General features: G+C 43.9%; 1 protein-coding gene across 1 annotated transcript in view; it reads left to right on the top strand.

Annotated features, from left to right (window-relative positions):
• The window catches only part of cubn (cubilin (intrinsic factor-cobalamin receptor)), a gene marked incomplete at both ends in the record, with an annotated part of 135226 nt that overhangs the window by 29803 nt on the left and 87759 nt on the right, over nt 1-17664 (top strand). Inside the window, 6 exons of the mRNA XM_083905494.1 lie at nt 3947-4122; nt 4248-4413; nt 5148-5373; nt 8440-8570; nt 8895-9084; nt 9254-9414. Of these exons, the coding sequence (XP_083761620.1) occupies nt 3947-4122; nt 4248-4413; nt 5148-5373; nt 8440-8570; nt 8895-9084; nt 9254-9414 (1050 nt within the window). The remainder of the gene's footprint in view (nt 1-3946; nt 4123-4247; nt 4414-5147; nt 5374-8439; nt 8571-8894; nt 9085-9253; nt 9415-17664) is intronic.

The following is a 17664-nucleotide window of genomic DNA, read 5'->3' as shown; positions in this document are numbered from 1 at the left end:
ATAGTTACCTTACCCGCCCTCACCTATTCCATTCACAAAAACGGACCGATGACTCGTCCTCCTAATTATTCTTGACGAAATTTAAATATGTCATTACATTTTTTTTTAAAGACAAGTTTTGGGTGGGCCTGTTGAGATGTTTGTGGGCCTAGGCCCGTCAGGCCCACCCATAATGCCGTGCCTGGTCCAGCCTGTTCTTGTCCGTAGACGTGATACTACTGTCCCAGCAGACCACTCTATAAAAGATGGCTGATGCCATTACTGAGTCATAGAAGGTCTTAAGGAGTTCACCCTAAACTCCAAAAAACCTCAGGTAGAGTGTGCTCTGACCCTTCCTGTAGAGCACAGCATGATCAGACCAGTCCAGTTTATTGTTAATGTGAACACCTAGGTATTTGTAAGATTTGGCCATTTCAATGTCCATTTCTTGGATGTTCATGGGTGATGGAGGAGAGTGTCGTCCACCACCAGTTCCTCAGTTTTCCCCACATTGATCTGGAGGCGGTTCCCCACTGACCAGTCCATGTACAAGTTCTCTGTACTCTTTGTCGTCATCATCTGTGATGATGACTGTGATGAGTCATCAGAGAACATCTGCAGGTGACAGGAGGGGGAGCTGGAGGAGAAGTCTGCAGTGTACAGGGTGAAGAGGAATGGAGCCAGAACCGTTCCCTGTGGGGCCCCTGTACTGCAGACAGCCATGTCAGACACACAATACCGAATTCTCACATACTGGTGTCGATCAGTCAGATAATCCATAATCCACAATCCAGGATGTGAGGTGAGGATCCACACCTGCATGCTCCAGCTTGTCTAGTGTTGAAAGCACTGGATAAATAAAAAAACATGATCCTCACAGTGCTCCCAGACTTCTCCAGCTGAAAACACCCCCGTCGTCTCCTCCTCAGGCCATGGGGGACATCGGGTCGCTCCTCCTCCTCCACACAGTGTCCCCAGACATGGTTGAAAAGTGTAAAAACAGCAACAGGGCCACAACAAGCACGGTGCACTTGGTGCACATGATGTCCATAATTAAATAATTAAGCACCCAAAAAGAAAGAAGGAAAAACTTGTGAAAATACAAGCTAGTTGCTTAAGCCCGATGAGGTCCATGGCAATTCTATCAAACGGGACCTCAATTAGTGGTAATGGGTGCAACGGCAACTTTGGGGTAGCCGGAGGATTAACCTCTTCTTCACGGTTGCCCCCGGGATCGGTGGCAGCATCAGACGCAGTGACAAAAGCGTCATAAAACCATATCTAACTTTAAAGGTCACATAGAGTGGTCCTGTTGCACATATATGTGAGTTATGGAGGTCTACTTACATATATTAAGTTGTTTTTATGGTCAAAATCCTCCTAGTTGATGTAAACGAGCCGATTGAAATCTGTCCTTTTCGAAGCGCTTGTCAGTCATGCTATTTTTAGCCATAAATCTCGCCGAGAAGACAGAGTGTGTTGTGATTGGCCAGCCAGCGTAGAGCCTTCCCACCTGTGTTGTGATTGGCCAGGTATCTGGAAGTGACGTAATCTATCACGTCAGCTCTCAGAAGCGCAGCTCCCTCTCTGGAGCGGTGGATGCATTGCTCATCATTATCAAAACATTGTTTTAACAGTGTTTAAAAATAGCTTCTTCACGACTCCCCGCCGCAGTCCCTTTATGACTTTAAACCGGAGTCAGACCCAGAGTCAGAAGACACTGTTGCTCGTGAAACAACTCCACAACGGACGTTATTCTTCTTCTGCGGTTCAATGTACGCAACCGGATGTGCCCGGACTACCGCCCGGAGCAGGATGATCAGTTGTTCAGGAGAACCGCTGCTTACGTAACGTTAACGGGATTTTCAGTGATCTCGTTGAGCCCCGAGATTACAATATAACACAACTTTCTCAGCAATGGCTGAACTGTTTGTTTCGAACCGTCAGGCTTCATAAACAAGGTAATGACGCAGATACACACCAAAAAAAACAGCGATAATAGGAACTTCCGGTCTAGTTCCGCTTTAACAAACACAGACATGCTGCATACCTACAGAAAGGTCAGAAACTCAGCTAAAAGCTCATATAAATCATTCTTATGTTCACGAAACACAGTTAAAACACCGATGGATCAAACAGCAGAAGCGGAAAAAAAACGTCACAGCGCACACATTGAAAAGCGGCAACGGAGCGTCAGCGTGATTATGTAAACAAAAAAAACATGTGTCGACTGGACAGTGGAGAATCTACGGATTCCAACGGTACCATTTTTATCACTCTACGACCAAGATTCACGGATCCAGCCCCAAAATAAGAGCAAAACAACAACTGACTTTCAAGAAATACAAGCAGAAATGTTGCCTTACCTTTGCTGTTTATCAAAACAAGTTATTTCCACCAGAACAAAACCACTTCTAATGAAGAACTACACTTTTCAGCATGCTTTGGGAACAAATCCCGGTCTGATTGATCATTAGAGAGTGACATTAGCTCGTTCTGATTAGAGAAAGGCGAATGTCCTCCTAAATGCGTCATATGCATTTATGTCCTTTTGACTTGCTAATGATGTGATTTACACACATTGGAGACCGGGGTCTGATTCTACCTGTTTAGAGGTTTAAAACGAGCTGTCAATCACCCTAATTGACCAAGGTAAGCCAGAGCTATGGTGCTGCGTTACTGAAGACGCTGCAGAGTCACCGAGTTGTTATTACGCACCACACAGGGAGCATCGATTTAGAGCGAGTTATCATACTTTTTCTTTTTTCTTTTTCAAAACAAGTTCTTTTTAGACCTGTAGTGACATATAAATAAAATTAAATGGGTTTTTAATAATTTGGTACCTAAGAAATCTCAAATGGCACAGATGATCTGTAATTTCACTCTGCTTCATTTCAGCAGCATCAGACTTTGCACAGCTCATGTCGACATGTTTTTACATGACCTCCATGTCTTTTTAAGCTCCTAATGCATATTTTAAAGGTGATATTTGCTTTAAAATGCAATATTTTTTTAGGCGAGATAAAAAAAATCCTTCATTTATGCTGTGTTCCATGTACATTTACTCTGACACAGTGGCGTCTACAGTGAAACTTACACCTCTGGTGGAATCTCACAAGTGTTATGAGAGGTTGTTTGATATCAAGATAATTCACATAGAGCTTGTAACTGCAGAGATTTACTCTATTTAGTTTTGGCATATCATTTTTGAGCAGGGACTCCAAAAAGAGGGTCAGGGAAGAAGAGGTTAACTAATTGACATTCACAGCAGGATGCACACCACTGAACTACATCTGCCCGAATGCCCGCCCAATAAAATCGGGCCACGATCTGCTTCAATGTTTTATCATAACCATGGGGTTGAGCCACCTGGAAAATTGTTTCCTCATGGATTTTTGGTACCAACAACTGGGTAAGCTCTTCTCCTGTCCGTGCGTCACAACTCGATCTGTATAATCTGTCCCTAACAACAGGGGTGAGTTAATGCTATGTTAGGGTGAACCTGGCAACCATCAATTTTCATCACTTGGTCAAAGGCATGACAGAGGGACTCATCTCGAGACTGCTCAAGTGGGAAAATTTCCAAAGGAGCTATCTGCGATGTCCCCGTAGCCAGCCATGCTAGCCCGTCCACCCACACCAGGTTACAAATGTGCTTAAATAGCTGACTGATTACCTGATTATCTGATTCTGTCCAGCAATCTGATCACCAGCTGAGCCACTCCTCCCTCTCCTCCAGCAGCCACTGCCTTCACCACACCTCACTGTGACAAATTAGAAGCCACTGGAGTGTTCAATGTTAAATGAATGATAATCTACAATGTTATCTTATCTTATCCACCCTTCGCTGCTTCTCTCTGTAGTAGTGCTAGTGCAAACAGAAAGAGGAGCTGTTCAATCACTCAACCACTGATTTAAGTCCACTCAGTTTAGTCACTGACCTTTCATTAACACTCTCTCTTGTCAGCTTGTGGAGGTACTTTGTCTGGGACTGGGCAGTTACGCTCACCGTATCACCCCAACGCCTATCCCCACAACAAGGTCTGTGAGTGGGTCATAAATCAGTCAGAAGGCTACGTGGTCACGCTTAACTTCCTGTCATTTGATGTCGAGGGCCACTCCTGTCACTTTGACTCTGTTGAGGTAAATTAATACACATGATTTACACTATATCACCAATGGTGAAGTATATTTACTCTAGTACAGTACTCATGTGCATGTACAGTATACTCGATAGATCAGTTGGCTGTGTTTTTTCTGTCTTCCAGGTGAGAGATGGCTCCACATCAAGCTCTCCTCTGCTGGGGACATTTTGTGGTGGTGAGATTCCTCCCAGGATCCAGTCCACTCAGAGATCTTTGTACATCAAATTCAAGACTGACTCAACTGTCAACAACCATGGCTTTGAAGCAACCTACAGCTCAGCCTTGGAGGGTGAGTAGTATCAACATTCAGTATCAGTTTAAGATTGACTGCTCTCCCAGGGAAGCAACCATTTATTGCACAACCTTTTACTGATAAGCGCCACAAGTTTGGTACACAGTAAGGATTTCGGTTTTGCTCACTTTAACCCTTTAAGGTACGCACCAAGAAAAAAGCAAAGGAAAAATGATTTCTTTGCATTTTTTTATTATTATATTTTATTTACTTATGATAACAATAATGCCAAAAAGTACAACATTCAGAACAAGTGACATTAAGTGTTAGTGAGTACAGCTTTATGAATTTTTCAATAAGATATAGTGACTTAAAGTGTGGTGGACCAAATGGTGGAATAGTAACTTAAAGGGTTAAGAGCACCAGTGCATGACAAGCTAACGTGCTGTGAAAATGTAATGTGTCACTGTGAATGATGTCGTAATTTGAATGAAGTTTCAAGTGTGTGTAACTATCAAGAAGCTAAATATTTTCAATTCAGTTAGAAGTGTTCAATTCATGTGCAATAATCTTCAAAAAAAACAACAATCATCCATTCATTCATATACCAGTGACACTTTCATTTATGTTCTTTTAAAACTGCTGAAAGCAATTGTAGCTCCTGCTTTTATTATGAGACAAAGACCAGTATTTATTTCACATATATTTATTTTATTCTATAACATCCTTAAGTGTTTCAACAAAACAAAACATCTACAGCATTTTTCTGTTGTCCTTTGTTCTTGTAACAGGTTGTGGTGATACACTGACCAGCCCTTCAGGCACCATCACCAGCCCTGGACATCCAACCAACTACCCTCATGGTGCCAATTGTACCTGGTACATCAGCGCTCTTCCAGGAAACCTGGTCCGACTGTCGTTTGATTCCTTCAACTTGGAGTATCATGACAACTGTAATCTTGATTACGTGGAGGTCTATGACAATGGTACTGTGCAGACTGGAACCAAAATTGGCAGGTATATCATCTATATACTGTATATGTAGGCAGGATCTTCTGTGTTTTATATTTCTTTCTGTCAAACTCAAGGTCCATCATAATGCATGGTATGAATCCATTGTAGTACCATGCATCCAGAGACTTAAGGTACTCAGGTCGGATCTCATCCACTCCCGGTGCTTTGCCCCTGGGCAGCTTCCTAACTACCTCAGTGACTTCGGCTTGGATAATGAATGAGTCGCTCTCTGAGTCCCCAGCCTCTGCTTCCTCTAGGGAAGGCATGTCAGTGGGATTGAGGAGATCCTCGAAGTATTCCTTCCACCGCCCGACAATGTCCCCAGTCGAGGTCAACAGCTCCCCACCTCCACTGTAAACAGTGTTGGTGGAGTACTGCTTCCCCCTCCTGAGGCGCCGGATGGTTTGCCAGAATTTCTTCAAGGCCTACTGGTAGTCCTCCTCCATGACCTCCCCGAACTTTTCCCAGACCCAAGTTTTTGCTTCTGTGACTGCTCGGGGCCGCCGTCTGCTTGGCCTGTCGGTACCTGTCAGCTGCCTCAGGAGTCCCTCGAACCAACCAGGCTCAATAGGCTCCAGTAACAAAACACCACTCGGGTTCAGATCGGGAGGCCATTCCTCCCAATCACGCCCAGGTCCAGGTCACACTGTCATTGCCCATGTGGGCGTTGAAGTCTCCCAACAGAACTATGGAGTCCCCGGTTGGACTTTCAAGTACTCCTTTCAGAGACTCCAAGGCCGGGTACTCTGCACTGCTGTTCGGGCTTGTAAGCCGGAACAACAGTGAGACACCTACCTCCCACCCGAAGGCGGAGGGACACGACCCTTTCGTTCTGCGGAGAGAACTCCAACACATGGCGGCTGAGCTGGGGAGCTATAAGCAAGCCCACACCAGCTTGCCGCCTCTCACCTTGGCCAACTCCAGAGTAGTAGAGAGTCCAGCCTCTCTCAAGGAGTTGGGTTCCAGAGCCCAGACTGTGCGTGATGGTGAGCCCGACTATTTCTAGTCGGTACCGCTCCACCTCCCACACAAGCTCAGGCTCTTTCCTCCCCATCGAGGTGACATTCCATGTCCCCATAGCTAGAGTTGTTGTCCCGTGATTGGGCCGTCGGGGCCCCCGCCCACAACTGCCACCCAAATCACACTGCACCGGCCCCTTATGGCCCTTCATGCAGGTGGTGAGCCCACTTGAAGAGGCGCCTGCGTCGCTCGCTCTTTCGGCCTGAGCCCGGCCAGGTCCCGCGAGCAAAGACCTGGCCACCAGGCGCTCGCCTGCGAGCCCCACTCCCGGCCCTGGCTCCAGTGTGGGGCCCCTGTAACGGCAATCCGGCGACGTACACGTCTTCTTCTTTGTCTTTGTCCTCATAAGGGGTGTGTGAACTGCTCTTAGTCTGATCCGTCAACTAGGACCTGTTTGCCATGGGAGACCCTACCAGAGGCATTAAGCCCCGGACAACATAGCTCCTAGTATCATACGGATACTCAAGCCCCTCCACCACGATAAGGTGGCAGTTCAAGGAGGGGATTAGGGATGTTCTCCAGTGTAATACAGTCACTCCCGGCGATTTCTTCAATGTCATCTTCTGGTTCGGATTCCGAATCAGAAGTTAGATCGGCTTTGGCGGCGTCACCGTGACCTGAAGCATCTATCCTTGTGAAGAAGTACTGGCAAAGATTTGCGCTGTAACAGCCAAGATTTAACTCCTTTGCAATGTGTATCTCCTGGTCCATCTCGATTCATTAATAAAAACACACACAGCTTCTCGAAACAGGAGTAACAATGAGAGGAGCCTCTGCGGCTGCTGCATAAGTAGCCATGTGCTGCCTCCTTAACATGCAGCTGATTGGCCGAATAACAACAAAAGCCATTGAAAGAACAAAGAACGAAACTCAGTATGTTAATTTACTGTGGTATCACCACACCCTCACAAGGAATCCACGATTGCCGATAAAACAACCCTAATTCAAATACAAAGTTTATTTTAACCCTAGAACACTATCGCTCAAATTCAAAACATAATTTTTACCCGAGATAATAAATACACCCAATATATCAAAACATGACAATACATGACAAATTTGAGTAGTGTTCTTTTATTTTAAACTGTGTCATGTCTAACAAAATGAAAGAAAGGCATCATGAGGGGACCATATAAAAATGCTCCAAAATTACTGGAAAATTAGGAATTTGGGAACAAAACATTTAAAAAAAAAAAATAATGAAGATGGAAACTTGGTTTTCATGAAAATCACATAAATGTATTTGCTTGGGTGAAAACCACCCGGCAATGGTGTTCTAGGGTTAAGACCCACAATACTGTGATTTGAAGCATGTAGCTTCTTCAAAACTTCAACATGCGTAAACAATATGTGGCCCGTGGCGGGCCACATATTGTTGAGAAAATAAGGATGATGAAGGCAGATGTGAAGGTTCAGCCTCGTGAGGCAATAAACTTTATTTTGAGTTTATAAAGTTACTAAGTTAACAGAAATGAAGCAAACAAATTTAGCCTCCCTTGGTCTCAGTTCGAACCTTCTTTTATACACTTGCATGTGCACGCTCAGTGTCACTCCATATGATTCTATTGCACTACTTGTGCATGTGCATGTATATGCTATTTGGAGTTCTTCATTATTCCTGGAAAAACATTACCAGGAATCCAAATGTTTTTTCCAAATTACCTTGACATCTAAAGCCATTCCAATAAGTTCTGACGTATCATACTTTAACACTTCAGACTTCAGTATGTTTCGCTCACTGACCTGAGACTTTTTGATATATAATTTCCCATACACTTACTGCCCCTCAGTAGAGCTGTAGCCTTTATCTTTGACTTTGCCCACAATCCCAGTACAGTATCAGTTTGTTTTTACTCAACAAGCCACTAATTAAAAAGAAAAATAAAAAAAAGTTCAACATCAACAAAAAGTTTTGACTTCATTAATGTGTGTCTTAAACATACTTGTGGACTAAGCTGAATTTCCATATATTGGACTTTGATTGATTCAGATTTCTGAATGTTTTTGTTCTTGGTTAGCAGTGACATTTGTTTTGTTCTGTACATGCAGGTACTGTGGACGTTCAGTGCCTCCATCCATTACCAGTACCGACAACCTGCTGACTCTGCTGTTTGTGACAGACTCAAGTTTAGCCAAAGAGGGATTCTCTTTTAGCTATGTCTCCATCAACGCTTCCACAGGTACACAATATTGGTGAATGGCATAACTGTAGTGTAAACTATTTCGAGTGATCAACATGATTAGAATGAAAACCTGAAACATGTTTTTGTACGCTAATAATGTTAAATTTTTTTTGTTTAATTTTTGACCTGAAGATTTCACTTGATCATGAACCATGAGATCTTTTGGGTAATTTGGAGTCCTAACCTGCAATGTATAAATGCAATTTGTGCTTTGTTTTTGCGGGAGGTTCATTCTGAAACATAACAATAGTATTATACAATGTGTATAACAAAATGAAAATGTAATTCTCAGATACATTTTTATTTATTTTGTCTCTCTAGATTGTGGTGAGTTCTTCACTTCTCCTACAGGGTCCCTCAGTTCACCCAATTACCCCAACAACTACCCAAACAACAGAGATTGTGTCTTTAAGATCATTCTGCAAGTCAACGTACAGATAATGCTGAACTTCACCAACTTTGAGCTGGAGGGTTCCCCTCCATCGTGCGGGTTAGACTTTGTGGAGATCAGGTAAGGAAACATTACAGGAGAAAGAGTTTGATTGTTTATGGAAAAGGAGGAGGTTTGTTATGTGACATTTACAACATATGGGGTCATGGTTTGCACACACAAGAGAAACATTTGTCTTTCTTGATTCAGTATTGCTAATGACATGTTAAACTTCCCCCGTGTTCTTTAGGGACGGTGGTTATGAGACATCTCCCTTGATTGGCAAGTTCTGTGGCACTCAGAGGCCTCCAGTCCTAGTATCCCATAGCAACCGCCTTTGGGTTAGATTTCGCTCTGACTCTACCATCACACGTAGTGGATTCAGTGCCCACTGGGATGGATCACAGACTGGTGAGTGGCAATGTTTTTGTAAGATTACACTTGAGAATAAATTTGTCACAGTACTATTATTTGAGGAGAGGTTGTGCTATTGTTTAAGAAGAGGATGAAAAAGCTTTAAGTACTTGTAGTTTCAAAAGTTGATGAAGGGTTATTTAATAGATAACACATTTTAACCATTAGAACACATTTTGTAGAGCTGGTTGAGACCTGACTCAATCGAATCTTTCACCTGTGTCTTTAAATTAACCCACGAGTCGCGAGTCTCTAGCATCATTAACCCGGATCAGTTGAGTCATACTACAACTTAATTTAAAATGATAAACAGCGCCACACACAAACATCATGCAATATTAGCTACTAGTCCTAGCCATCTTAGCTGCCAAAAGTTGTATAACTTACAATTTAGTTGTAAGAACTATGGAGTTACAAGGCAACCACAACTCCACAAGTCAACTCAAGTCCGAGATAGGAACTTCCAGCAGAGCCGGTAACAGCTCTTGAGTCAGTCAAGTCGAGCCAGCCGGCTACGTTGTCATGACTGGATCTGTAGCCGAATCCGCCTGCTACGTTGTCATGAGTGGATCTGTAGCTGAATCTGCCAGCTACGTTGTCATGATTGGATCTGTTTCCTAGCAGACAAGAGTAGGATATTTCTCTACGAGTCAGTTTGAACAGCAAATCCACAACAAAAGCCTTACTTTCATTTACTATCAATAATAATAATAACTAGTACCGCAAGCGGTATTAACGGGTTCGAGCTTGAACATGTGCGTCTTGAGCTCGTCTCCTTTTCATTCTCTGTCTGCGGTATTCGTTATTATCAGCGCTGTCCCTGCGCATGTCGGGCTGTGGTGGCAGAGTTATGTTTTATTTCCTGTTAAGTGCGTTCCACTTCCTGTTGGGAGAACACATTATGCAGACATGTTTGGGGCAGGTCCGTGGTTTCACATATCAAATTCCGTGCAGATCGGTCAATGTACAACATTGTTAGAGGGCACTTCCTGTTCAAAATGGCTGACTTCCTGTTGGGTCAAATGCGTGTCTGTAAACCTGTTCAGGGAAGTTCCCTTGACTCACATATCATGTTGCGTGGAGATCGGGCAAGTTACATTCCACCACCTCACCAAGTTTGAAGGTGATAGCATTGGTGCAAATTCGCCTAAAACGCCTACGTTTTCGCGTTCAATCCAAAATGGCGGCCTTCCTGTGGGATTCAGAGGACTTTTGTCATCAAATTTTATTCATGGCACAACCTAATGAACGCCTGTACCAAGTTTCTTTATGTAGGTTAAACCCGACAGGAGATGATCTACTAGCACTTTTTTGCGTCAGTCTTTAGCCCCGCCCACTTCCATTTGTTTTACGCACATTCCCCGAACCACTTTCATTCAACAATTTACACCAAACAGGCATACGGCAGTCAGCCTCTACAACGCAGACTTTCTGAAAGATCGTCTTGACTCCAGACTGAGGTATAGTCATCCAACCATCACCATCTACATCTACCATTTTTCTTGATAATAGGTCAGCATCAATGTTGGGTCAGCCTCAATGTTGTGTCACCAATCAGCAAGCCAGCAATGCCCTACTGCATTTAACTTGGCTGTACTCAACACGTACGTAAGCTGGTTGTTATCACTATGTACAGTGAAAATTGCCCCATACAGGTAGTCATGGAACTTGTCGACGACTGCCCACTTGAGTGCCAAGAATTCCAACTGATAAATGGAGTCATTTTTCTCTGCAGAGCTCAGCTTTCTACTTGCAAAAGCGACTGGTCTCAGGCCTTCGGGGTGCTCTTGGTACAACACAGCACCGACACCCTTCAAGCTTGCATCAACATGCAGAATGTATGGTTTCTGAGGATTAGCAAATGCCAGGACAAGTGCATTGGTGTATGATCTGGTGAAATGCATCTGTACAAGTTTTGTCCCACCTATCCCCAAATGGCTCTGATTCTTTAAAATAGACTTTGTCCACAACTTGGACATGCTTATTTCTTTTCTGAGTTGGAGCGTAACCTTTTTGCGAGCTCCCTCAGCGGTCTAACGATGGCAGCATAATTATGTATGAATCCTAGGTAATAACCGCAAAACCCAAGGAAAGACTGTAACGTCTTCAGGTTTGTTGGCCTAGGCCAAGTGGTGATTGCCTCGATCTTGTCAGGATCTGGCACAACGCTTTCAGCAGACACAATATTCAGCAGCCTCTCCTCATGTTCCTCAAGAGTGTTTCCGAACACAATCAAGTCATCAAGGTACACCAGCACTTGCAAGAGGTTCATGTCTCCTACCGCCCTTTCCATCAACCTCTGAAAGGTTGCTGGAGCCCCAGTGATGTCTTGTGGCATACATTCAAACTGAAAAAATCCTAACGGACAAATAAATGCCGTTTTCTCTTTGTCTTCTTCAGACATAGCTATCTGATAATAACCTGAACGCAAATCCAAGACAGAGAACCACTGACTCCCTGTTAAGGCATTCAGTGCATCCTCAATGCAGGGTGTTGTATATTGGTGGGGTGTGGTTTGGCTATTCAAAAGTCAGTAATCTAGACACATCCTAACAGCTCCTTTTTTCTGACTGCAACTATGGGAGATGCATAGGGGCTTCGCGATTCTGTTATGATCCCTGCCTGCAGCAATTCTTGTAAATGCTTTCGAACATCTTCGATGTCAGCAAGGTCGGGGATCAGTGAGTCAGATTTGGTGCTCCACCCCTTTTGCCAATCCACGTCCCATTCATGCATGGAGAAGACATGAATGAATGGGACGTTTTCTTTCGTAGTCTGTTTATCCATTGTTCAGAGATAGGAGAATCTCCAAAATTGATCATGCTTTCATCAAAATCTGATGGAAGCAGTCTCCTTGGGGGGAATAGTAGTAACTGAATCAATGTGGTACATGCTTCCGCAGGTATGGAGGTTTCTCTTAAGGATTCATTTTTGATTAACACTCTCAAGCTGCTGGCATCAAATGCCCCACTGGGCACCACCATGGGATGGAGAAACACATCAGCAGGCAAAGAAGCTGCTGGTGCGGAATCTACCATCAGAATTTCTTGTCCAACAGGTTTCTTTAACTCAACCTTACACACCACCTGAGTGCCACCATCCGGCAGCAGGATCAAAGGGCCTGGACCCATCCATCTCACACGGCCAGCCTCATCATCACAGGCCCGGGACAGCAACGACATTGGGGGCATGCTGATCCTTTTGGACACCAACTCGAAACCCAAGAGTTTTGGTGGTATCAATGCCATTCTCTTGCATTGTTTCACCAAGTGTCTAACATGGCAAGCATTGGTGCCCACCACAACAGATCTTTCATCTTCTGTCCTAGGACTAGGGCAGATGAGTGCAAGGACAGTAACAGACTGACTGGTCCCTAACACCTCAGCTGGATACTCCAAATCAACCAGATATATAGATAACTCCAGACTCACTCAAACCCCACAGCGAAAGACCAGACACTGGCTGAATAGGGACATCAGGTAGGTGTTTCTGGTACCAGGAGTCGAATATGATTGTCACCTGCGAACCACTATCTTACAAAGCTATGCAGGGTTGTCCATTGACCTTCAGTGGCACAAGGCTAGGGGGACCAACCAAACCATTTGGAATACCTACTTTGTCTGACATGTCAGCCAAACTTTTTTTCACAGAGCAGTTAATTCTACTTACTGTAGCATTACTTGAGGGCTTGCTGTTCTTTGACAGCTTCAGAGCCTGAATAAGTCTCTTGATAACCTTAGCCTGGTTTTCCCGGCATAATTGTCATTCTCTCCACATAGATAACAAAAATGTTCCTCTGATGTTTTGGGCAATCTTTGCGGAGAGCTAGCATCTTGCTTTGAGGTGTTCACAGCTGAAATAGAGACTTGAGTTTCATCCACTTTATTTGTGAATTTCTGTTGTAGGTGTTTCAACTGTTTAATTCTGATACTAACTCAGCTTGAGTTTCCATTATTAACTGATCAATTAACAGTATTTAGAAATTCAAAATGCATTTTGAACACTACACTGCATTTTACTGAATACTTACAAAAACACATGAAACCCACACTAAAATCCCAGCGGTGCCTCTCTAGTGTGTTTTACTATGATGAAAGGTGGCTATCCTGAGCTCTTTCTCTATTAAGTATTGAGCTGGGGTTTCTCTAATCAACTTAATCCAGAAAATGTATATGATTTTATAATACTACAGCTTTTGACCCAATATCTAAACACTTCTCTCTTTAAAAAACAATTTACAGTTTCCAATTAAAATCGCTCTCATCCTTAGTGAAGTGAAAATATTCAAATCAGTAACCACAACTATTTGTATAACAAATATAAACAATTTACTCAACAAATTTAGTTCAGCACTTACACATTTTATTCATAGAGTTTTTCAAATGAAACGCGTTTACCTGGACATTAAATAGAAATAAAATAGCCGGCAAAGAATGTAACACAGTTAAATACTCAGTTCAAAAGATGCAGGCCTGAATGTAGCTTGGGTGCGTTGTAGCCGAAAACACAATAGCTGCTTCACCACAAGGGTCAAACAAAGAAATGGTACCTTAATCCACAGGTGCTGTAGCCATGCACATGCAGGATGTAGGTCGGCAGAAACAGGAGGAAAGGTGATGAGGAGGAGACGATCCAAGCAGACGAGAAGGCCCACGTAGCTGACGACCTCGGCTAAATCCACACTTTGGCACTCAGCTCCGTTGACGGCAGCTCCACACAGGCAACTCCACAGAGGTCACTGGGCATTAGCTCGTTAGCAAGGCCCTGCGCAGCATCACAAGCTACTCGGTTAGCAGTTAGCTTAAACTTGGTTCTTCTTCTCGGCTTGAGTAATCCACACGAACTCACGGAAGAGTAGTGATGTTATGAGATGTGCCGAGGCTTCAAAGCATGTGTCGATTAATGAAGGGGGCGTTTCCATAAAGCGCGTATCGAGGCTTGCTTCATTTAGGGGAGGAGCCAAAAATGATGACGTCCGAAGCCTCGCTGCCGGCTGTACCATGTGATTGCTTCAGGAAGTGGTTCAGATTTTGCCAAGGTTTTACAGCTATATAGACCCCCTCAGGCTCCATTCAAAATGTGGGTTTGTGGAGGTGAGTTGTGGTCAGTTGAGAGTTTGGATAGAGTTTGGAGTGTTTGGATAGCGTTTATATAGTTGGAGAGTTTAGGGAGAGAGAGAGATTTAGGAGAGTGAGGAGAGTAGGATAGGTGATAGGATGGAGCCAGTGAGGAAGAGGAGGATTTCTCCTGTCCTGTACATCCAAATTACACAAGCATAACCTGTGCCCTTTTTCGTAGTTCCACAAGCACTTTCACTGTCCTCTACCCGATTACGCCCATGCCATTTTCAGAAAAACATTGCATAACCATATTATGATCGTAGCTGCCAACTCTCACGCATTGGCCGTGAGACACACACATTTGATTGACGTCTCCCGCTCTCATGCCACACCTCTGATTTCTCACGCTGAAGTACATCAAGGTTAAAACGGTTCTGAATATCTGGCATAGAACCGTCTCTGGTTGAGCCAATACATCCATAAATATTAATTTGACACTATGACTAAAGAATAACAATTGTAGTCCAGTAGTTAAGTATGTGGACTATTGCCAGGAAGGTCGTTGGATCAAATCCAGTTGTTTGTTTACCTTATTATTGTATAAAGCATTATGAATAAGTAAATCATATTGTACAAAGAATTAATAAGCTTGGGATGCATATAATATTACTATAAATAAATATATTGGGTGTGTGGTGGTAACTTTGACTGGGTCAGCCATAAATTTTTGTCCAGCCATGGCAAAAGCGTTAACAAGTCTACTTCGGGACATTTGGAGTTTTTTACAGATTCCGAAAGTGTGATTTCTAAGCTTTCCAACAATGTCAAACACATGTAAATCTGATGTAGACACTCCTCAGACTGCTTTAGGGAGAAATTCAGCCTGAAAGATTTTGACCTACTTGAGGAGCCAGGCCAATAGCTGCTCATTTGCATCACATTTACATGGTCACAACTCCCCACCCAGTCTAGCTGTCAGTGACATCTGATATCTGTTAGCCCACAGGACAGAAACAGTGTAGCAGTTTGAAAACAAAGGAATGAATGTAGTTCATGTCAACGTAGTGTTATTTGCCTTAAGTACTTCAGTGGACTGATAAGAATCAGAATTTACTTTATTGATCCCCAGAGGGAAATTCTTCTGTTACAAAAAGCACTTAAATAAAAATGAGAAACAAGAAAGGTAATAAGATAAGATAAGAAGTCCTTTATTCGTCCCGCAATGGGGAAATTTCCAGTGTTACAGCAGCAAGACAATAAGGATAAGGATAATAAATAATAAACATGCATTACCAAAAAGAAATAGAATATATAAAGTACAATATATAAAGATATTAACACTGACTATAAAAATAGGTCTAAAAATAGAATGTAGAATGTACATTACAACCGGTCTGCAGAATATACACAGTATGCACATGGTATTTATAGTGTAAGGAAACAAGGCTGAGCTATTAAATAAGGACATTAAATAGGGATATGGATATTGCACTGATGAGAAAACTACAGTATAAAAAATTTGACAGTATGAAAAATGACAATATATTGCACTTTGAAATTTACATTATGAAAAAATATATACAGTATATTACACCAATGAAAATTAACAGTATATTGCACATGGAGAGTGGAGTGTGTGTGTGTGTGTGTGTGTGTGGGGTCTACTTAGAGCAGTACTTGTTGTACAGTCTAACAGCTGCAGGGAGGAACGACCTGCGATAACGCTCCTTCAGACATTTTGGATGTTTCAGTCTGTGACTGAAGGAGCTGCCCAGTGCTGCGATGGTGTTCTGCAGGGGGTGGGAGACATTGTCCATCCGAGATGATAGCTTGGTAGCCATTCTCTTCTCTCCCACCACCTCCACTGGTTCCAGGGGACATCCAAGGACAGAGCTGGTTTTCTTAATCAGCCTGTCCAGCCTCTTCCTGTCTGCGGCTGGGATGCCACTGCCCCAGCAGACCACTGCGTAAAAAATGGCTGATGCCACTACTGAGTCGTAGAAGGTCTTCAGGAGTTCTCCCTGAACTCCAAAAGACCTTAGTTTCCTCAACAGGTAGAGTCTGCTCTGACCCTTCCTGTAGAGCGCAGCAGCATGATCAGACCAGTCCAGTTTATTGTTAAGGTGAACACCCAGGTATTTGTAAGATGTCACCATCTCTATGTCCTTTTCCTGGATGCACACCGGCGATGGAGGAGAGTGTCGTCTTCTGCGGAAATCCACCACCAGCTCCTTAGTTTTCCCCGCGTTGAGCTGGAGGCGGTTCCGCAGGGACCAGTCCACAAAATCCTGAACAAGTTCTCTGTACTCTCTGTCGTCATCGTCTGTGATGAGGCCGACAATGGCAGAGTCGTCAGAGAACTTCTGCAGGTGACAGGAGGGGGAGCTGTAGGAGAAGTCTGCAGTGTACAGGGTGAAGAGGAACGGAGCCAGAACTGTTCCCTGTGGGGCCCCTGTACTGCAGACAGCCATGTCCGACACACAATCCCGAGTCCTCACATACTGGGGTCGATCAGTCAAATAATCCACAATCCAGGATGTGAGGTGAGGATCAACTCCTGCATGCTCCAGCTTGTCCTTCAGAAATGCTGGCTAGATGGTGTTGAAAGCACTGGAGAAATCAAAAAAACATGATCCTCACAGTGCTCCCCGACTTCTCCAGGTGAGAAAGAGCTCTGTCCTGCAGGTAGATGACAGCGTCATCCACCCCGATGCTGGGCTGGTAGGCGAATTGCAGTGGGTCCATCGCTGGTCTCACCACAGGGCACAGATGAGGGGGGGAGGTTGGGCAGTGTACTGGTGATCCAGATGAAAGAGGTTCCAGCAGGGCTGTTGGTGGAGGGGTGGGGGCCTAATCAAACCTATTGAAGAATAAGTTCAAGTCGTTAGCCCACCTCTGGTCCCCTACAGTCTGGGAGTCCAGCTTCTTGTGGCCGGAGATGGTTTTCAGGCCTCTCCAGACTCCGCTGACATCTCTCTGCTGCAGCTGCTCCTCCATCTTCTTCCTGTAGCTGTCCTTCCCGTCCCTGATCTTTCTCCTAAGCTCCCTCTGAACAGTCTTCAGCTCCTCCTTGTTTCCTGACTTAAAAGCTCTCTTTTTCTCCTTAAGGAGAGCCTTTGTGTCAGGATTAATCCAGGGTTTGTTGTTAGAGAAACACCGTACTGTCCTGGTGGGTACAGTGCTCTCA

The sequence above is a fragment of the Microchirus variegatus genome (genome assembly GCF_963457635.1).
Source record: "Microchirus variegatus genome assembly, chromosome: 2".
Classification (NCBI taxonomy): domain Eukaryota; kingdom Metazoa; phylum Chordata; class Actinopteri; order Pleuronectiformes; family Soleidae; genus Microchirus; species Microchirus variegatus.
This window is presented reverse-complemented; position numbering and strand designations above follow the sequence as displayed.